The 18,686-nt window shown below is 50.0% G+C and overlaps 1 protein-coding gene across 1 annotated transcript; it reads left to right on the top strand.

Annotated features, from left to right (window-relative positions):
* Window positions 1-1,860: 1,860 nt before the first annotated feature.
* On the top strand, window positions 1,861-15,570 carry GPT2 (glutamic--pyruvic transaminase 2). The gene is made up of 11 exons (XM_066582556.1): window positions 1,861-2,116; window positions 3,873-3,962; window positions 4,036-4,144; window positions 4,661-4,794; window positions 6,982-7,225; window positions 7,302-7,381; window positions 9,159-9,295; window positions 9,522-9,696; window positions 9,780-9,935; window positions 12,309-12,421; window positions 14,392-15,570. Exons 1-11 carry the CDS (start codon window positions 1,913-1,915, stop codon window positions 14,480-14,482), a joined length of 1,533 nt encoding a protein of 510 aa, XP_066438653.1. The 5' UTR covers window positions 1,861-1,912; the 3' UTR covers window positions 14,483-15,570.
* Window positions 15,571-18,686: the final 3,116 nt, after the last annotated feature.

Below are 18,686 nucleotides of genomic sequence, written 5' to 3'. Positions count from 1 at the left end.
ATTATACTCTATACCGAGGATAAATGGATGCTGTGATCTGATTGGTCAGTGGGGAGAGCGCTGATACATTCTGTTAGTTGTCCGGGAGCCGCAGACGTCACGCATGCGCACAACCTGCTCCTCTCCCAGATCTATACAGTGTATTTTCTTGTCCCTTCCTGAATTCTATGATGGGCACACCGTGACCTCTCCTGTTGGGGTCATCCCTGCGCTGCGGCATCATTATACTAGTATGACATCACTGCGTGCGTTACGTAGTCGGCGGAATATAATTATTTCAATGTGTTCGCTCACGGGCGCATATTTTCCTGCGCAATTTGGTCACGGCAAAAAAAACAAAAAACGCATCGTCTCTGTTTTCCTGCGTATTTTCGCACCAAAAGACCCCAAAGACGTCAATTAGGACGCAAAAACGCCCACAATAACGCCAAGAGATGCGCAATTCAGCTGGAAAAAGACCATCCGGAAGTCATCGGGCCAATAAAATGATGGCGGGATTGTTCCCCTATGGGCCGCAAAACATCCTGGCGGGCGCAAATGGTGGGAAATATGCCGATGCACACGCAAAAGAGTCGCGTTCATAGCGCAAATATATTGGGCTGAGGCGTACGCAATTACACATACACCCGTGTGACGCCTTCAGACGAGCGTCTGCGCAGATCCTCGCGCCTCAGCGAAACATAGTTGTGCGGTCAACGAGGTCGCTTAGTCCACAAAATACGTGCGCAAAAACTGTGAGGCTCCTTCACGCGAGTGCGTTTGCGCACAATTTTGCGCACATTAAACATAGAGGACAGAACGCATTGATTTCAGTGGGTTCTCATAAGCGCACGTTGCACGTGCATCCCGGGCGTACGCAAAAAATAGGTCCGCCTCTATTTTTGCGCAGCAAAAGTCCCATAGAAGTTGGTGCGCAAATACGCAAGTGGAAGCGTGACGCACTGCGCAACATCCGAGGGGAGAAGACAGACCGCCCTCATCAGGATGTAATAGCCATTTATTTCCACGGAAAGGGACACGCGTTCATGTGAACCGGCCCTGCGTGCGCCATAATTACAGGACTATGCGTAGACGCGCACACAACGGCCTCTTCAAGCCTTGTTTATGCCCAAAATACGCTGCTCTGTGGCGAACGTATTTGCGCAAACACTCGTGTGACGCCACCCTAAAGGCTCTTGCACACTTGCGTTTTTCTTGCGCGTTTCTTTCACAGGTTAACGCTACGTTTTTTTAAATGCGAATGTCAATGGGACGTTGCAATGTTAAAAACGCATCGCAAATTGGCGTGATTTTTGTGCGATGCTTTTTTAACATTACATTGACATTCGTGTTAAAAAAACGAAGTCTGTGGGCGCCCTTAGGCCGGCCTCACGCAAGCGTTAGCCTACTTAAACTCGCTATCGCACTTTATTGCGCTGCCCAAACCGCTCACCCCCTCGTAAATAGCACATGTCACGTGTTTTTCCCTACGCTCAAAATGCGTGCGTTTTGCGTCTTTGTTCCCCCGGGCAACCAATCACAGCGCAGCATTCATTTCACATTCTGCCTTGAAGAATGGAAGCTCCTCTGTGATTGGCTGTCATTCCGAGTTCTTTCCCCTCTGTGTTTTGCACTTGACATCTTTAGAAGCTTTTTCTTTAGGCCCCCAAACAGCCCCTCTAATAAGGGACCCCAAATGGGTCCTGCCATGTGATCACGTGACATTTGTTATGGGTGGTTGCCCATAGCAACGATCACGGCACGCCATAGCAGCCCGGCTCTGATTGGTTATTAGAGACAACGCCTCTGGCTTCCACCAGGCTCTGTAGTTTTTACGTATTACTACTAGAGGGCGCTGTGGACACTGCCCGTCACCTGGCAGGTCACGTGGTGCCCGGCGAGGAAAGCGGGAGTTGTAGTCCGTGCCGGTGACATGCGGCTCCGCTCCGCGCTCCGGGACCTCTTCCGCGGCCCCCGCAGGTGCAGCAGCTCCGCCGCGGAGGCCCCGGCCGCCCGCCGCTCCCGGGACAGGATCCTCACTCTGCAGTCCATGAACCCGCAGGTCCGGGCGGTGGAGTACGCGGTGCGGGGAGCCATTGTGCTGAAAGCCGGGGAGATAGAGAGGGAGCTGCAGCAGGTGAGGAGCACCACAAGTCCCAGCATGCCCGGGGGGGGCGAGAGGACTACAAGTCCCAGCATGCCCGGGGGGCGAGAGGACTACAAGTCCCAGCATGCCCGGGGGGCGAGAGGACTACAAGTCCCAGCATGCCCGGGGGGCGAGAGGACTACAAGTCCCAGCATGCTCAGGGGACGGAGAGGACTGCAAGTCCCAGCATGCCCCGGGGGGGCGAGAGAGGACTACAAGTCCCAGCATGCCCTGGGGGGGGGGGGGGGAGAGAGGACTACAAGTCCCAGCATGCCCCGGGGGGGCGAGAGAGGACTACAAGTCCCAGCATGCCCCGGGGGGGGCGAGAGAGGACTACAAGTCCCAGCATGCCCGGGGGGAGGACTACAAGTCCCAGCATGCTCAGGGGACGGAGAGAACTACAAGTCTCAGCATGCCCATTGGGCTGGAGGAGAACTACAAGTCCAAGCATGTGTTGAGGGGGATAGAACTACAAGTCCCAGCATGTCTAGGGGGGGGGAGAACTAGAGCCATCATGCTGGGAGTTGTAATCACAAAGTCCATGATTCAGGCCATCACACGGCAGGGAGCGTCTGCTGGGGGTTGTAGTCCTTCTGCTGCTCATTCCGGATGGAAGCTAAATCTCCTCGCTGATCGTCTTCCCTTCCCGGCGCTGCGGGTGACAATTACATCATCGGCGCCGCTGCTCTCCCCCCGCGCACAAGTATCATCCCTGTGATCATCGGCGCCATAAGAATGAAGACGAGCGGCGCTGATAACGGAGCCGCCTGTTTCTGCCGCTGCGATCGGTCGGTCGGTTCGCACCGCGGGTTTTTTTTGCAGCGGAATTTGCGCAAATTAACATTTCATTACGTTTAATGGGATTCAGCGCCGCGGCTGCACAGCGATATAACATCCACGCGCGGAAGCAAAGCGGATTCCGTGGCGCCGCTGGGCGGAGTCCACCCTGGGAACAACACATGAGGGGTTGTCTGTTGGAAAGGCCTCCATTCCTGCGCGGCGACGGATCTAACCCCGCCCCAAGGAGGCGGTCCCACGTACGGGTAGGTCCAATGGATGGTGCGGCTGAGAAGCTGAGCCTGCGCCAACCACAGCAGGCATCGGCCTCAGCGGGAACACCGATCCCTGCTGTTAACCCCTTGCATGCAGCGATCAATGTATTACAGTGATCATAGAGTCACCGGTTCAAGACCCCTACAGGGCCACAAAAAAGGGGGGGAAAAAAAATTAGTTTAAATTTTTTAAAAAAGCCAAGTTTGATATCGTCGCATCTGTAAGATGGGGGACCGCGAGCGCGAATAATATTACAGTTTGGTAAATTTGGGCAACATTAAGAAATAGTAAAGCTAAGCATCAAGGCTGCGGATGGCGGCGGCGGTGGCGACCGTTCCTGACGCCGTCTGAAATGTCAACATTTTGAGACTATTTATTTTTAGAGCTGAGAAATATTGAATATTTCTGGAAATCTCCACAATGGGCTCTTTGTATGGAATACAGTTACCATGGCAACAGCCGAGCCCTCGTCCCTGCCGCTACCGGATACACGGCGGGGGGAGGAGGGGTGTTATACAGCATGTGAATCCTATTACTGTAGCCGTAGGGGGGAGTGATCCAACTGATGTAGAGGTTCATCTCGCCTACAGGGCTTCCTGTGTCAGTAGTTCTGTGCTGCTTGCATTCTATTCGTGAACCAGGAGGCTCAGGATGAACAGTGGTTGAGTTGACTGATCTTGTTCTCTCTCTGCAGGGAATCAAGAAGCCGTTCAGCGAGGTCATTAAGGCGAACATCGGCGACGCTCATGCCATGGGACAGCAGCCAATCACGTTCCTGCGGCAGGTAAGTGGCGCCCGTTGTACGCTGCTGACCCTCGGTGCCAGCGTCTCCCTGTATGCTTGTCGTCTTACCGCAGGTGGTCGCTCTTTGCACGTATCCCGACCTGTTAGATAGCCCTCGCTTCCCACCAGATGCCAAAGACCGGGCCAGGCGCATCCTGCAGTCGTGCGGAGGACAGAGCCTCGGTGAGTGACGCCGAGTCCAAGACATTGGCGCAGAGAATTACTCCATTTCTCTTCATTTACGGTTTTCCGAGTTTTTAGTGTTCTGCTTAAAAAAAATAAAGCAAAGCCGTAAAGGGTTGTTCAGTTCTAAGCACTTGATGCCCGTCCCCAGGATAGCTCATCAGTACTAGAGGGGCTGTTACCGAAGACCCCCGCTCATCAGCTGTTTGCTGGGCTGGTGGGCTGCTGTACTGAGCTGCGTTCTGCAGGAAGTAGACAGCTCTGTTCTCACTGCAGTGGTCAAGCTTGGTATTACAGGCCATTCATTTCATTAAGAATTTGGCCTGCAATACCAAAATAGGCCACTGCGGCGTGAACGGAGCTGTCTGTTTCCTGCAGAATTCGGTTTGGTGCACACACACACTCCCTTCCCCCATACGAGCGATTAGTAGCCATTACTGGCATTGCCCCAGATCAGATTTATGCCAAGCTGACCTGTGTGACTCTCGGCCCAAATAGTCTTATTCTCATTTCCAGGCTCCTACAGCGCCAGCCAGGGGGTCTCCTGTATCCGGGAAGATGTCGCTCGGTATATCGAGCGGCGGGACGGAGGCATTCCTGCGGACCCAGACAATATCTATCTCACCACTGGAGCCAGTGATGGCATCGCTGTAAGTTCTGCCGACCGACTGGGTCATATAAATGGAGGCAAGTGAGGGGTGCTGCGCTGCAAGGGGGGCTTTACATGGGATGACTGTTGGGTGCGTACATTTTAGGGGAAACTGTCAGATACTTATCACCCTTGTGCGTTCACATAGGATCGATGGTCGCTCAGAGCGGAGCGTGCTGGAGATCTCTTCCGGCTGGCCGCATCCAGTCATTGAACAGGCAGCCGCTCAAAGAGTACAGACTGCCTGTTCCAGGGAGCGAGAAACCGCTTACTAGTTGCTTCATTTTACGGAGCTGACGCGACCAACAACTGATGAGTGGTTTCCCGCTTACTAGCCTGTCGGATCTCGTGTTTCCGCTGGACGAGTGTCGTTTGAGTGAACTTTTTTACATCCGGTAGTTGCCCACTCTAAGGGCCGGGGGTACAACTACTATGTAGTGTAGGGTATCTCACTGCTGGGGATTATAGATGGAGGGTCCGGGGTTTGGCTGCCGCTCTGGACACAGTCTATGGAATCGGTGAGCAAAATGCTCCTCATTTACACTGATTTTCATATCAAAGGGTCTTTTGAGTCTCCGGGTATCTCTTAGGTTGGGTTCCCATGGGACGGAAATCTTGAAGAATGTCTGCAGCGGAAGTGCATAGGAATTCCACGAGATTTCCGCAGGCTTCTTCAAATCCCGCGCCATTTGTAATCCGCTGCGGAAATCTCTACCCATAGAGAGAAGAGAAGCCGCAGCGGAAACGGCGATACAATTAACATGTTGCGATTTTCAATTCTTCAGTTCTTAGCGGGACATCAGCTGAAAGTGCCGAGAACAATGCAGCTGTTTGCATATACAAAACGGCTGCATTGTTCTCGGAGACATCGCGGCAGTATCCTGTTCCGCCTGCATGAAGGCCCTTTTAGACGGGACGAGTGTTTGGCAAACGATGCCCGATACTGGTCCCTGCACTTGCTAGCTGCCGTGCACCCGCACAGGAGCTTGTATCGTTAGCTTTCAGCGGGGAGGCTGCAGGAGATTTCTCTCCCCCACCCCTCTTCATTGACATAACATAGTGGTTGTTTAGTACTGAATGGCCGCTATGCATAAATGATGGAGGATGAGCTGATCGCTCATTGTTCAGTGTATATAGCAGCTGTTCAGTACTGAACGGCCGCTATGTTATGTCATTGGAGAGGGGCGGGGGAGAGCGAGGAGAGAAATCTCCTGCAGCCGCCCCGTCCTCCTACTGGCCGCTCTGTGAGCGAACCAGCGATACTAGCACCCATGCAGCAGCACTGGAGCGAGGACACACAGGGACGAGTGTCAGGCATCGTTTTCCCGACATTCGTCCCATGTAAACCCAGCTTTACTCTTAAGTAGCTAATTAGCTACTTGGAGTTCTGCAAAGATGATCACTTGAAATATCGTTTGAGCTAATTTGGAGTGATCATCGCTCCGTGTAAATGGGCCTTTAGACTACTAATACACTGGACCTTCTCTCTGATCTGCCTGACTTGCTGGCATGATCAGTATTGGCTAATTGGAGGGCAGTGCCCAGTGTGCATTCGGTAGTCAGAAAATGGCTATGACTATCTGGCAGAATTCTGTCCTAAATCTGGAGGGTCCCTTTAAACGCCACATTCTTCAGGTCACAGCCTGTTAATGGGCATTACCAGGGTCATATCTCCTATTTTATTAGGATGGACAAGCCCTTTAAGGCTAATTCCACGCAGACTACTAAGACGTTGTGCCCAGCAGCTTGCATCGGTCAGCATGTGGATATCCATTGTGGACTGAAAATCGGGCAGAAATATTGTTTGCATGCAAGTAGCTGATGCCCACTGCATGTATTAGGGGAGAATCCGAACCCCCCAGTTTTAGCAGGAGCGGGCGCTGTTGGATGCGTCTGGGGGTTCCTAACTTTACCCCAATAGATGATGTTGGGTGGGGGACTCCTTGTATACAATGTCCGCTCCCTTTGTCCTCGGTGGAGATAAGTTACCACCAGGACGCCGCTGCACCCCTGTAATACAAGTGAGCGCTCATGCGTTTGGTGGGGGAGCTGTTGGTCCGACGACTGGCGGCCATGAAAGGTCTAAGGGCAGCTTTGTAGCCAGTAGGGTTTAAAATGCCCAGCGATGGCTGAGAAGTTGGGGGGATTTATCAGCAAACCCGAACACCGAGGGGTCTTTGTGTTTCAGAGCATCCTGAAGATCCTGGTATCTGGGGAGGGGACGGCCCGGACGGGGGTCATGATCCCCATCCCTCAGTATCCCTTATACTCGGCGGCCATATCTGAGCTGAACGCCGTGCAGGTGAACTACTACCTGGACGAGGAGCACTGCTGGGCTCTGGATGTCAGCGAGCTGCGGAAGGCCTTGTACCGGGCCAAGGAATACTCCAACCCCAAGGTGCTGTGTATTATAAACCCTGGGAACCCCACCGGTGAGTAAGGGGGGTATATAGGCTCCGGGGTATATATGGTGTTATTGGAGCTCACCGTCCTCTCCTCCTCGTATAGGGCAGGTGCAGAGCCGGCGCTGCATAGAAGAAGTCATCCACTTTGCCTGGGAGGAGGGGCTGTTCCTTCTGGCCGATGAGGTAAGAACAGTTTTGGTCAGCTGTATATGTCACTCGTCACACGTGGCGATGTACAGCCAATCAGCAGACCAATCCATGTTTGCTCATTGATTGGCTGATCTTTGGCGCTTTCACCCGGCCGGCTGGTTGTGGGCCCGATAACCATGTAAAAGGGCCTCTACCCCCCCTTAGTACTACAGGATGTATATGTATGTCCTAGGTGCACAGGGTGTGTATGTAGCAGGATCGGTTCGTACACGGCCAACACCGGGCCACCACAACATTGATCAGTGTTCACCCCAATCGCAGCAGTTAACCCTTTAAATGCCGCTGTCAATTTTCCCTATGACATTTAAATGTTTAGTTTGACATTCAGGGGTCTTGAGTACCCCACTCTGCCCCAGGATTAGATAGCGAGGGGCTTTCCCAGGTATCGTGGCAATTGGGAGCCTTCTGAAGACCCCAGGGTTGTAATGTGTTTCTGCCTATTAAGGCCTGTGGCAGACATATTGAAGTATTGCAGTACATGGTGTAAGCAATAGAACGGTCACAAGTTCCAGTCCCCTTTAAAAAAAAAAAAAAAAAAGTTTTAAAAACTTTTTTCTGCTATTTGCCGCATCCATAAAAGTCCAGTCCGTTAGAATAACGCATCATTTATTCCGGAACGGTCAACTTCATCAGAAAAAAAGTACACAAAGACAGAATTGCACGTTTTTGGTTACCCCATCTTCAAGAATTTTTTTTTTTAATAAAGTGAACAAAATGTTGTACATACTCCAATGGTGCCGGTAGAAACTACACTGCGTCCCGCAAAACACGGACCCTCGCACAACCCCGGTGACAGAAAGGCCAGCCTGTTATGCTGGTCAGGGGAAAGAAAACAAAATCAGTCTGGTGTCCTCACAATCCTAGCGGCTGATCCGCAGAATGAAGTTGTCATGATGCTTTTGCCGCTGTAAACACAAGACCCCCCCCCCCCTCCGCCCCGCTCCCAAAAGATTGCGGAATTAAGTTTTCGCCATTTTGCTACACTTAGAAATTTTTAAAAGTCTTTCACTGCATTATATGGTCCCATTGGGAAATACAACTCGCCCCGCAGCGGGCCCTCGGATAGCGGTGTTGCCCGAAACGTAGAAAGGTCATGATGTTTTGAAAGTGAGGAAGAGAAACCAAAAATTTATGGGGAAGTGGGGATTGGAGGAGAAATGTCTGCGTCCTTAAAGGGGTTGTCCCGCGCCGAAACGGGTTTTTTTTTTTTTTCAACCCCCCCCCCCCCCCCCGTTCGGCGCGAGACAACCCCGATGCAGGGGTTAAAAAAGATCACCAGACAGCGCTTACCTGAATCCCCGCGCTCCGGTGACTTCTTACTTCTGTGCGGTCCATTGCCGATTCCAGCCTCCTGATTGGCTGGAATCAGCACGTGACGGGGCGGAGCTACACCGAGCCCCATTGAGAAGATAAGAAGACCCGGACTGCGCAAGCTCGGCTAATTTGGCCATTAGACGGCGAAAATTAGACGGCAACCATGGAGACGAGGACGCCAGCAACGGAACAGGTAAGTGAAAAACTTCTTATAACTTCTGTATGGCTCATAATTAATGCACAATGTACATTACAAAGTGCATTAATATGGCCATACAGAAGTGTATAGACCCACTTGCTGCCGCGGGACAACCCCTTTAAGGGGTTAAGCAATGCATTATAGCCAATGGAACGCTGTGGGCCTAACTGATCTGTGGGGGCGGAGCCTCTCCCAACCGCTGCTGGCCACTCATTGGTCTTCGTTGTGTATTTGCAGGTCTATCAGGACAACGTCTATTCTGAGGACTGCCAGTTCCATTCCTTCAAGAAAGTCCTGCATGAGATGGGTCCAGAATACAGCGGCACCGTGGAGCTCGCCTCGTTCCACTCCACCTCCAAAGGTTACATGGGAGAGTAAGTGGCGGAGGGTCGAGCTCCTGCAATGTGGGGGAACTCCTTAAGATGGTGACCCCATGTATCACTTAGATCCGTCATTCATATTAATTAGCAACCAGCAGATCCAACCATTCTTTAATTAATAGAGGGGGGGGGGGGGTCCAGAAAAAAACCCGTAAAGGACCTGCAAACTCCATGCTTCTTCTCTGACCCTGTAACAGCGACCCCCCCCTGTGTGTTTCAGGTGTGGCTACCGTGGGGGGTACATGGAGGTGCTGAACCTGCACCCCGACATCCAGGCCCAGCTGGTGAAGATGCTCTCTGTGCGCCTGTGTCCTCCGGTGTCCGGCCAGGCAGCCATGGATGTGGTGGTGAACCCCCCAAAGCCTGACGAGGAGTCCCATCAGCAGTTCATCCAGGTACGTCCGCTGCAGCCCCCACGGGAGTCTGCGCAAGTGTCGGCCGTTCTGTGAAGACCCCCGACCATGTAATGTCCTTGCAGGAGAAGGAAGCCGTTCTCTCCTCTCTGGCTCACAAGGCTCAGCTAACGGAGGAATTGTTCAACCAGGTTCCTGGCATTCAGTGTAATCCCCTGCAGGGGGCGATGTACGCCTTCCCCCGAATCTTTATTCCTCCAAGCGCCGTAGAAAAGGCTGAGGTCAGTGTGCAGTAATGTATCTTCCACGCTTCTCTTTCACATCCAGATAGATGAATGGCTGCAGAGCGCCACCTGGTGCTTATAGCAGGAATTGCGCAAAAGAAAATCTTGTTTCCTGGCATGATTATTCCCAGACAATAAATGGCTATTTCCATCTTATAAAGTAATGCTGTATCCCCAGGATATGGGATCATTATGATGGGTGGGCATCTGGGATCCACATCGATCCATGGAATGAAGGGAACCCAATGCTGGTGTAGTGCTGTGCCCCCTTTTATGGACAGCAGTGTTCCCAGCCAGGCGACAATATGCCATCACATGTGGGACGAGTTGGATCTTTCACCGGTCCTATAAAATGTACCATATAATGTACTGGAAAAGTTTTAAAAAATTCTAAATGGGGGGAAAAAAAACTAAATTCCGCCGTCTTTGGCGTACACACTGCAACAAAAACAACATGATAACTTTTTTCTGTGGGTCAGTACAAATACTTAGGCCGCCGGCAGACGGCCAGGTCGGATCCGGCTGCGAGAATTCTCGTAGCGGGACCCGACCCGAGCCCCTGCAGAGAGCAGTGTGGACTCGCCTGCTTCCGCGGCTCCGGCTGTTTGATGTGTCGGCTGCCGGCGCAGACCGGAGCCAGCGGCCGGGGAGTGAGATTTCTGTGCGGGGCTCGCATATAGAGCAGGCCGCGATTTGTTTGCTGCGCGAGATTTCGCGCGGACAAATCTCGGCTGTCTGCCTAGGATTGCGTTTGTTAACGCAATCATATGGCAGCTTCCACGGGTGGAAATTCGGCGGGAAATCCCGCTGCCGAATTTCCGCCCATCTGCAGGCGGCCTTAGACTTAAAAACCAAATATATATATAGTGGGTTTTTTTTGTTTTGTTTTGTTTTTTTTTTTCTTTCCCCTGAAGATATTTCATTTAATTATTTCCTCCCGCCATCTTCTGACAGCCGTGCCTTTTTAAAAAAATTTTTTTTCCGTCAACATAGTTGTGTGAGGCCTCTTTTTTTTGTGAGACATCCTGTAGTTTCTGTTGGTACCATTCTTGAGTACTTACAACTTTTTGATCGCTTTTTATATTTTTTTCTTGGAGATAAGGTAATCAAAAAAGTGCACTTCTGCGGGTTTTTCTGTTTTTTTTTCCTGACTATGCTGACCGGGCGGGGTAAATAATGCGTTACTTTGATATTTTGGAGTTTTACAGATGCAGCGATACCAAATAATATATTTTTGTTTTTATTTAGATCCTTTTATTATAAATATGGCAAAAGGTTTTTTTTTTTTTTTTTTAACTTGTATTACCTTTTTTAATAAAAATGTTTTTTAAAACTAATTTCTACAGTCTTTTTTTTATTTTTTATTTTTTTTTCTTAGTCCCCAGAGGGGACAAGAACCTGCGATGGTTTGGTGTAATGCCATAGCAGGTCTGATCTGACAGGCAATCTATCAAGCCACATCACAAGCATGGCCTGATAGGCAATGTGCAATGGTAGCCATGGTGGCTTTCAGAAGAATTCCTCCAGGAAACGCTCCCGTGATCTCATTGCTGGGCGCAGTGTGAGACCCCCAAACATCGATCAGAGCATTTAAATGCCACTGTAAGCACGGACTGCAACATTTAAAGGGTAAACAGCTCTGATGAGCAGCGCTGCGTATCTGAGCTGTTGCGGGTGGGTTTCAGCTGTAAGAAACAGCCGGCACCTGCGTTGTATGGAGCGGGATCGACCCACGACCTCTCTTCATGCATTCCCCAAACCTGCAGGATGTAACTGTACATCCTGTAGCGTTAAGGGGTTAAAGTGGGTTTCCAGGACTAAACTAGTGATGACCTTTCCTCAGGATCAGTCATCACTAGTTGATTGGTGGGGTCCCCCACTTGGGACCCCTGACATCAGCTGATTGTACTGACAATGGCACTCGGGTGCACGCCAGCGTCACATCAGTTCATACCAGACACAGCACTGGTCATTGTATAGTGGCTGTGCTTGGTACAGCACCTCAGTTCCACTCACTTGCATGAGACTGATCTACTCTCAGGCCATGGGATTGATCAATGTGACAATAGGGTGGAGTAGACCCCCTAACACAGCGGCCTCTGCAATCAGCTGATTGGCAGGGATCTCTGAGCGCTGGACCTTGCCAGTCAACTATGACTTATCCTGGGAACGGCTCATCAGCAATTTAGTCCTGGAACAACCCTTTAAGACACTTTTGCCCGTGGCAGCACCAAGCCACGTTGTTAATGTATAGGGGATTGTTATATGGCCGACGGCCTTTTAATTCCCCTCCATTCTGTTGCCGTTCCTGGATTCTTTGCAGACGGGGTTAAATCTAAAACAAGGCTGCGTTTTCGTTTGTCCCCGCAGGAGTTGCAGACGGCCCCTGACATGTTTTACTGCATGCGGTTGCTGGAGGAGACCGGGATCTGCGTCGTTCCTGGAAGCGGATTTGGGCAGCGAGACGGGACTTATCACTTTAGGCAAGTTTTTTATTTTATGTTTTTTCTTACTGGCACCGCTGCGGGGTTGTATTTATTTAAGCCTCTTTCACACGGGTGACAACAATATCGCCACGGTGATATCGCAGCTTTATCCCCGTGACTTTGTAAAATCGCGCATTGCATCGCTGCTTGCCGAGATAAAATCGCAAGAAGGTTTAGTCGTACCTCGAAACTAAGCCCTACCTGCACTCCAGAAAAAAAAAGTAATACTTATCTAAAAGGCTCATCCGGGTCGTCCCGCTGCTCTCCAGCGCTCCGCTGGGGGTCCTGCAGTTCGCCCCCACAGAAGATCACTTCCTGGTTGCCGGATTCATAAACCCCACCTCCAGGAAGTGATGCTGGGATTGGTTCATCCAGCACTGCATTGATTGGAGGACCTGGACCGAGCCTGCTAGATAAGCATCACTCATTTTTTTTTATTTGCAGTGCAGCTAGGGCTTACTTTTTGGGGTAGGGAGTCTCCACACCAGCTGCAAACCGCCAGACTGAGTACTGCTGTATCCATAGCAACTGAGGCCGTGGGGCTTTGTGGGGGATGTAGTCCACCCATAATCCCTCATTCAGTGCACAAGGAGGATAAAGGACCTGTGATGACGTCAGCGTCATGTGATCAGGGGGCGGAGCTAAGAGCCGGTAACTGACATAATAGGTGCTGTCGGGCTGTGCAGGTAACTCAGGCAGCACATACGGATTGACGGACAAGTGGTCGATACCAGTTTGATGGGCTCCAAAACAAAACAAAAAATCGCAAGATGGCATCAGAGAAAACATCGCGAATGTGAAGGAACCCATTGGAAAGCATCGCTTTATATACAGGCTTTCTCTCACTCTATTGCATCGCGGCAAAATCACACGATCTGGTCGTCTGGGTGAAAACGGCCGACACAAAGGGAAGTTGGCAACTTGTTAAAGTGGTTGTACCAAGCGTGACTTCTATCACGTGTATATATAGAATAACAGACTGATTAGTAGGGGGCTTACCGCTGAGGCGCTCATCGTTCTTGAGATTGGGGGTCTTATGTTTCCTGCTTCTCATCTGCCCCCCACCCACAGTGATGAATAGAGCGGCAGTCACACAAGTGCGATGCTGCATTAGGACTGTCGGAGATAGCCAAGGCTTTGCACTCTAATTCTGTCTGCCCCCTTGAAGTTGAAGGGAGCGTCGCTGGGCCTGTGGGTGTAGCGAGCCGCAGGGAGGAGGAGAGGGGGACCTGCAACCCTGTTCTGGGGATGAGTGGGGGCTTCAGCAGTGAGCCCCCCACTGATCAGACTTTTATCAACGATCCCGTGGAGAGGCGATAAGACCATTTTGGGATAACCCCTTTACCCCCTAGTAAGTACAAGAGAAACCTCTGATCTCTGTACCCCCACTTAGGGCGGATCACTCCGCAGTGGAGATATGTGACATGAAGTAGTGAGTATGTTGGTAGGGTCATTATGCACCCTCATCACTCTTCTCCCAAACTTGACGTGGCTGGTAACTGAGAACAATAGCTTATCTACGTGTCCTACAGTCACCCTCCCCGCAGCTGGCTGACAGCAGGGAGCAGTAGCTTGTATTCCCCCTGTCCTATTGCCACATCCTATAGTACAACATTAGTTTACTTAAGGTACCTTTACATGGGACGCCTGTCGGGCGCCTGACAACCACAAACAGCCCCGACGACTATTATTGTCCTTCATTCAGGAGCAATAGTCCTTCCAATGACTAGTTCTGCTACAACCCAAGCGACTTCTTTCTCCGTGTCCCATCGGCGACCGCGTGTACACTGGATGATTATCACCCGCATTCGCTACTTCCAGCGATCATTCGTACGATAATCACCCACTGTAAAGGCACCTTTTTTTAGTCTCTCCCTAATCTGAAATGGCTGATGACAGAGAAAAGTAGAGTACACCTTACTGTCCAGTTAACGGTCGCAGTAACCGGTGTCTCTTCTCTCTTCCAGAATGACCATCCTGCCGCCGGTGGAGAAGCTGCGCCGCTTGTTGCAGAGCGTGAAGGATTTCCACGTACGTTTCCTGGATGAATTCTCCTGAGCTTCGATAAAGGCCAACAAGGATGACCGTGAACCGCCGCGTCCATCTTACTAAATGACTGTGGCTGGGAAAGGGTTAAACCAGGTGCTGGGGGTTTACCTCTACGCTGACGTACAATCCTCCGGCACGAAAAAGTGAACAAATAATGTGTGATGTGCGCCCCCTGCTGGCTGCGGCTGTACTGCCCCCTCCTCTTCTTCCTAGTGTCCGTGTTTTAGGGACGGTTACATTGTGTTAGGGAGTTATTGGCTCCATGATAGGTTTTTTTAAATAGTTCTTAGGGTTTTTAAAGTTTACATATTTTTAGGGCCGATCGGCCCCATTTTATAGAAACAAACTGAAAAAATGGCAGCTGACTGTTCAAGAATCAGAAGGCGGGACCCTCACTGATACGGTTGGCCAGTATTTGTGCTTCATGGTCAATGGGGGGATTATCAGAACTCGCAGACATTAGTTCCAACAGTCTTGCGTAATCCCGCTGGGAGAGCAATAATATGTAAGATTGTTACACGGTATCGTTATGATCCGGACCATAAGATCACCAAAGACGACATATCCACCAATAACCGTGAAGACCAGCAACTAACGGGGCATTATATGGGCAGGATGAATACGCACATCCACAACTTCTCATGAAGATTCTTTATAGTGTCACACAGACTCAGTGTGTCTGGCAACGTTTCAACTGTTCCATACAGTCTTTATCAAGCATACAGGAGCATGTTACAACCACACCCCCCCCCACCAAGACATCCCCCAATAAAAACACACCACCTCGGAGGGACACATACCAATGATGGGGTGGCGTGGATCGAACGCCACCCGAATGTAATCCAACTTGTAATAACTGGATTATAGCATGTCAGCCCAACTTGCTGAGCGCCATAGTAGCACATGCAGCAGTCACAACTGTGCATGCGTTCGCTCCCACGAGACTGTGCGTCTAAGCACAGTGACCATTATACTGGCATGCCAATGTATATATACACATACAAAGGGTGTCCCTTTGTGTAATATAAATAAATATATATGTGGGTCGTTACATGCAGCTGTATGCTTGATAAAGACGGTATGGAGCAGTTGAAACGTCGCTGGAGACGCTGTGTGACACAATAAAGAATCTACGTGAGAAATTGGGGATGTGAGTGTTCATCCTGAAAGTATAATGCACCATTAGTTGCAGCTCTTCAGGGTTCTTGTTGGATAAAAACTCGCAGACCTACCAAGAACGGCCAGGATGAGGACTTGGAGAGTTGGTCCTAGAAAAGCAAGTTCTCCTTTATCCACTGGCTGCTAGATAGCGGGAGACGCCCGAGCGATCCTGAGAACGGGAGTCGGGTGCTGCGTGAATCAGTTTACAATTCCCGGTCAGTGTTATAAGGCTTGTATAAAGAGTCTGACATTGCCTTGCAGTAATGCTGCCTTCCAATAGGTGGCGTTGCAGCAGTATTGTTCCATCTTCCCTATTTTGCGTAGTGATTTCAGGTTGTCGATGCTGTTCCATTCATGTCCATGACCTGTTAGTGATAGAAGAGTTCAAGTGCTTGGCTCTTTGCAGCTGCCCCCCTCCCCCTTCTTCCTAACCCTCACCATCATCCCTTAGGGTTGGGAACACCAGCAATGCTCCACCACAAAGTATTCGTCCCCAGTCCCAGGACATGCACTAGGGAGGATGCTGAAGACGCCGGAGTATCGCATAGTATACCATAAGGCTGGCTTCACACGGGCGTAAGAGCAATTGCGCAGTAGTTCACTGCCCTGTACTTCCTTTCCCTGACTCCCCATGCTGCATTGCAGTCTGTGGTTCAATCAGCAGGGAGGCAATATCTAAATGCCCTCCCCTTTCCTCAATTCATTTTTCTGTACTTTTTGCACCTGATGGGCATGTTCATTTGCGCGTGACAAACAAATATGCACTAATTGAAAAGGCTAATTAGTTCCAGATGTGTTCCTTTTCCAGCGCAATCACGCAGTATTTCACGCAACTCCTTGCGTATTGCGCTTGCGTTTGACCACCCTTCAGTGTCTTCGATGGGAACCTTTGGTGCACAAATGCGCAGAAAAATTGAGCATGTTCTATTTTTTCGCCTGACTGAAATACACGACCAAAATACGGAAATCTGAATGAACCAATTCAAATCAGGGGGTTCTATGCTCTGTGTATTGTGCGTGCAAATATGCTCACATGAAGCCGGCCTAACAGAGGCTAGTAGATAAGTTATCTGGTAAGTTAGGGCCTCTTTAAATAAACAGAACTAATATACTGATAGGAATTAAAAAAAAAATTGATTGTTAAAATATCACATCTTATTGGGCACAAAGCTGATCGAGGGGTTAAAACTGTTTAAGGGGGGCACTAACTTTTCAGACCACTCCTGCCTATCTACTAGCTTTGGTTAGTCTCATCATAGCTAACCCAAATAAGAGGCGAGAGATCGCACTGCACCATTATTCATCAGGATGTTGGGGAGGTCATCGCCAGGAGCCCTGCTGCTTCCAGTAACATCTCATACAGTGGAGGGCCATGTCACATACCTGAGCAGTAACCGCTGTTGCAAATAGAGGTGTCCCCCAAGCGTTGGACCCCCCCCCCCCCACACACACACACACATCCATCATCTACCCTAATAGCACCTGGTAACACCTGCTTTCATAGTTTTGCTGTCATCAGAACTGTTCCTCTCTGCTGGGACCAATGCGATGGGATACTGTACTGTGGATCGTGCTCAAGTCTTATGGCTGACTGAGCCTCGGTCCACATCTTGTTTCTGTCTCCGCCCTTCATCTTAAAGGCCCAAAATCAGGACAGAACTATAAGCTTTAGGTTCTGTTCACGTGAACAATTTTTCCGCCCGATTTTCAGACCGAAAAAATTAGATGGAAATAAAGCGCAATATACTTTTGTAAATCACATTTGAAGTGGCTGCCAGTAGGGGTCTCCCAGCTTTTCCGCAATCCACTCTCGTTGGGTACAGAGCTCCCATAGTAACAAGGACACAAATGATTCCATAGCAACGGGGGGAGAAGCTATCTTCAGAGGTGGCTTCTGTGCACTCAGTGGCTGCAGGCTGACAGATCTGCAGGTGCTATGATAAGGATCTCCACAATCAGCCTCCTGCTGTTACAGCGTGTAGGTGTACACACATTACACACACATTATAGTGGTTTTTTTTTACAATTTAGCCAGAATGTCTCTAAATGACTCATTTTCCTTGGAAAACTGCCCCCCCCCCCTGCTGCTTAGACCACAGATTGTGCAATACAGCATGGAGAGTCAAGGAAAGGAAGTACAGGACAGTGAACTACTGGCGAAGTGCTAGGCTTGCTACATGCCTGCTCCCTGATAGTGGATTGGAAATAGCAAAACAACTGAAAAATGGGGAAACTACCTAAAAATCATAACTTACCAGCAGCACATGAGAGGAGGGTAAGGAGAACCTGTGTAATCTACATAACTTGATGAAAACTCCGCTACGTTTTAAAAACAGCCGTTAAAAAGATGCAAACCAAAAACTTCTAGGATGTACCGAACTCCCGTTCTTGGGATTGGTAGAAGTCCCGGCATTCGGCCTCACACCAATCAGCAAGTTATCATGGATAGAAGATTATTTGCTTTCATGGGACAAGCCCGTTAATCGATGGTGCTTCTTCCTGCACATTCTACTGCAGCTCTGTGGAAGAAGCAGCACTTACGTGGGTCTGCAGCTGCTTCACCCTACTGCCTGCTCACTCCAGAGGTGGGAGACTGGTGGCCGGTGTCGGTACCTAACTTTCTGACTCCTTCCAGGATGCATTTACAAATGTCAGATGTTTACATTGTAATAATAACTTTGCCTTAAATGTCTGTTACATAATCAATAAAACTGTTCAGCAACGTGTTTTATAATAAAAGGAGGTAAAGTCTTCAGTCAGAGATGGCAGATCGCACTGCGCCATTAGTCATCAGGATGTTGGGAAGGTCATCGCCAGGAGCCCTGCTGCTTCCAGTAACTTCACTGGAACGAACACACACACACGTGTTACAGTCCTATTATCAGAACTGTTCCTCTCTGCTGGGACCAATGCGATGGGATACTGTACTGCGGATCGTGCTCAAGTCTTATGGCTGACTGAGCCTCGGTCTGCATCTTGTTTCTGTCCCTGCCCTTCGTCTTAAAGGCCAAAAACCAGGACAGAACTATAAGCTGTAGGTTCTGTTCACGTG

This window comes from Eleutherodactylus coqui, chromosome 11 (assembly GCF_035609145.1).
Source record: "Eleutherodactylus coqui strain aEleCoq1 chromosome 11, aEleCoq1.hap1, whole genome shotgun sequence".
NCBI lineage: Eukaryota > Metazoa > Chordata > Amphibia > Anura > Eleutherodactylidae > Eleutherodactylus > Eleutherodactylus coqui.
Note: the sequence above shows the minus strand (reverse complement) of the source record. Positions and strands in the feature narration are given on the sequence as shown.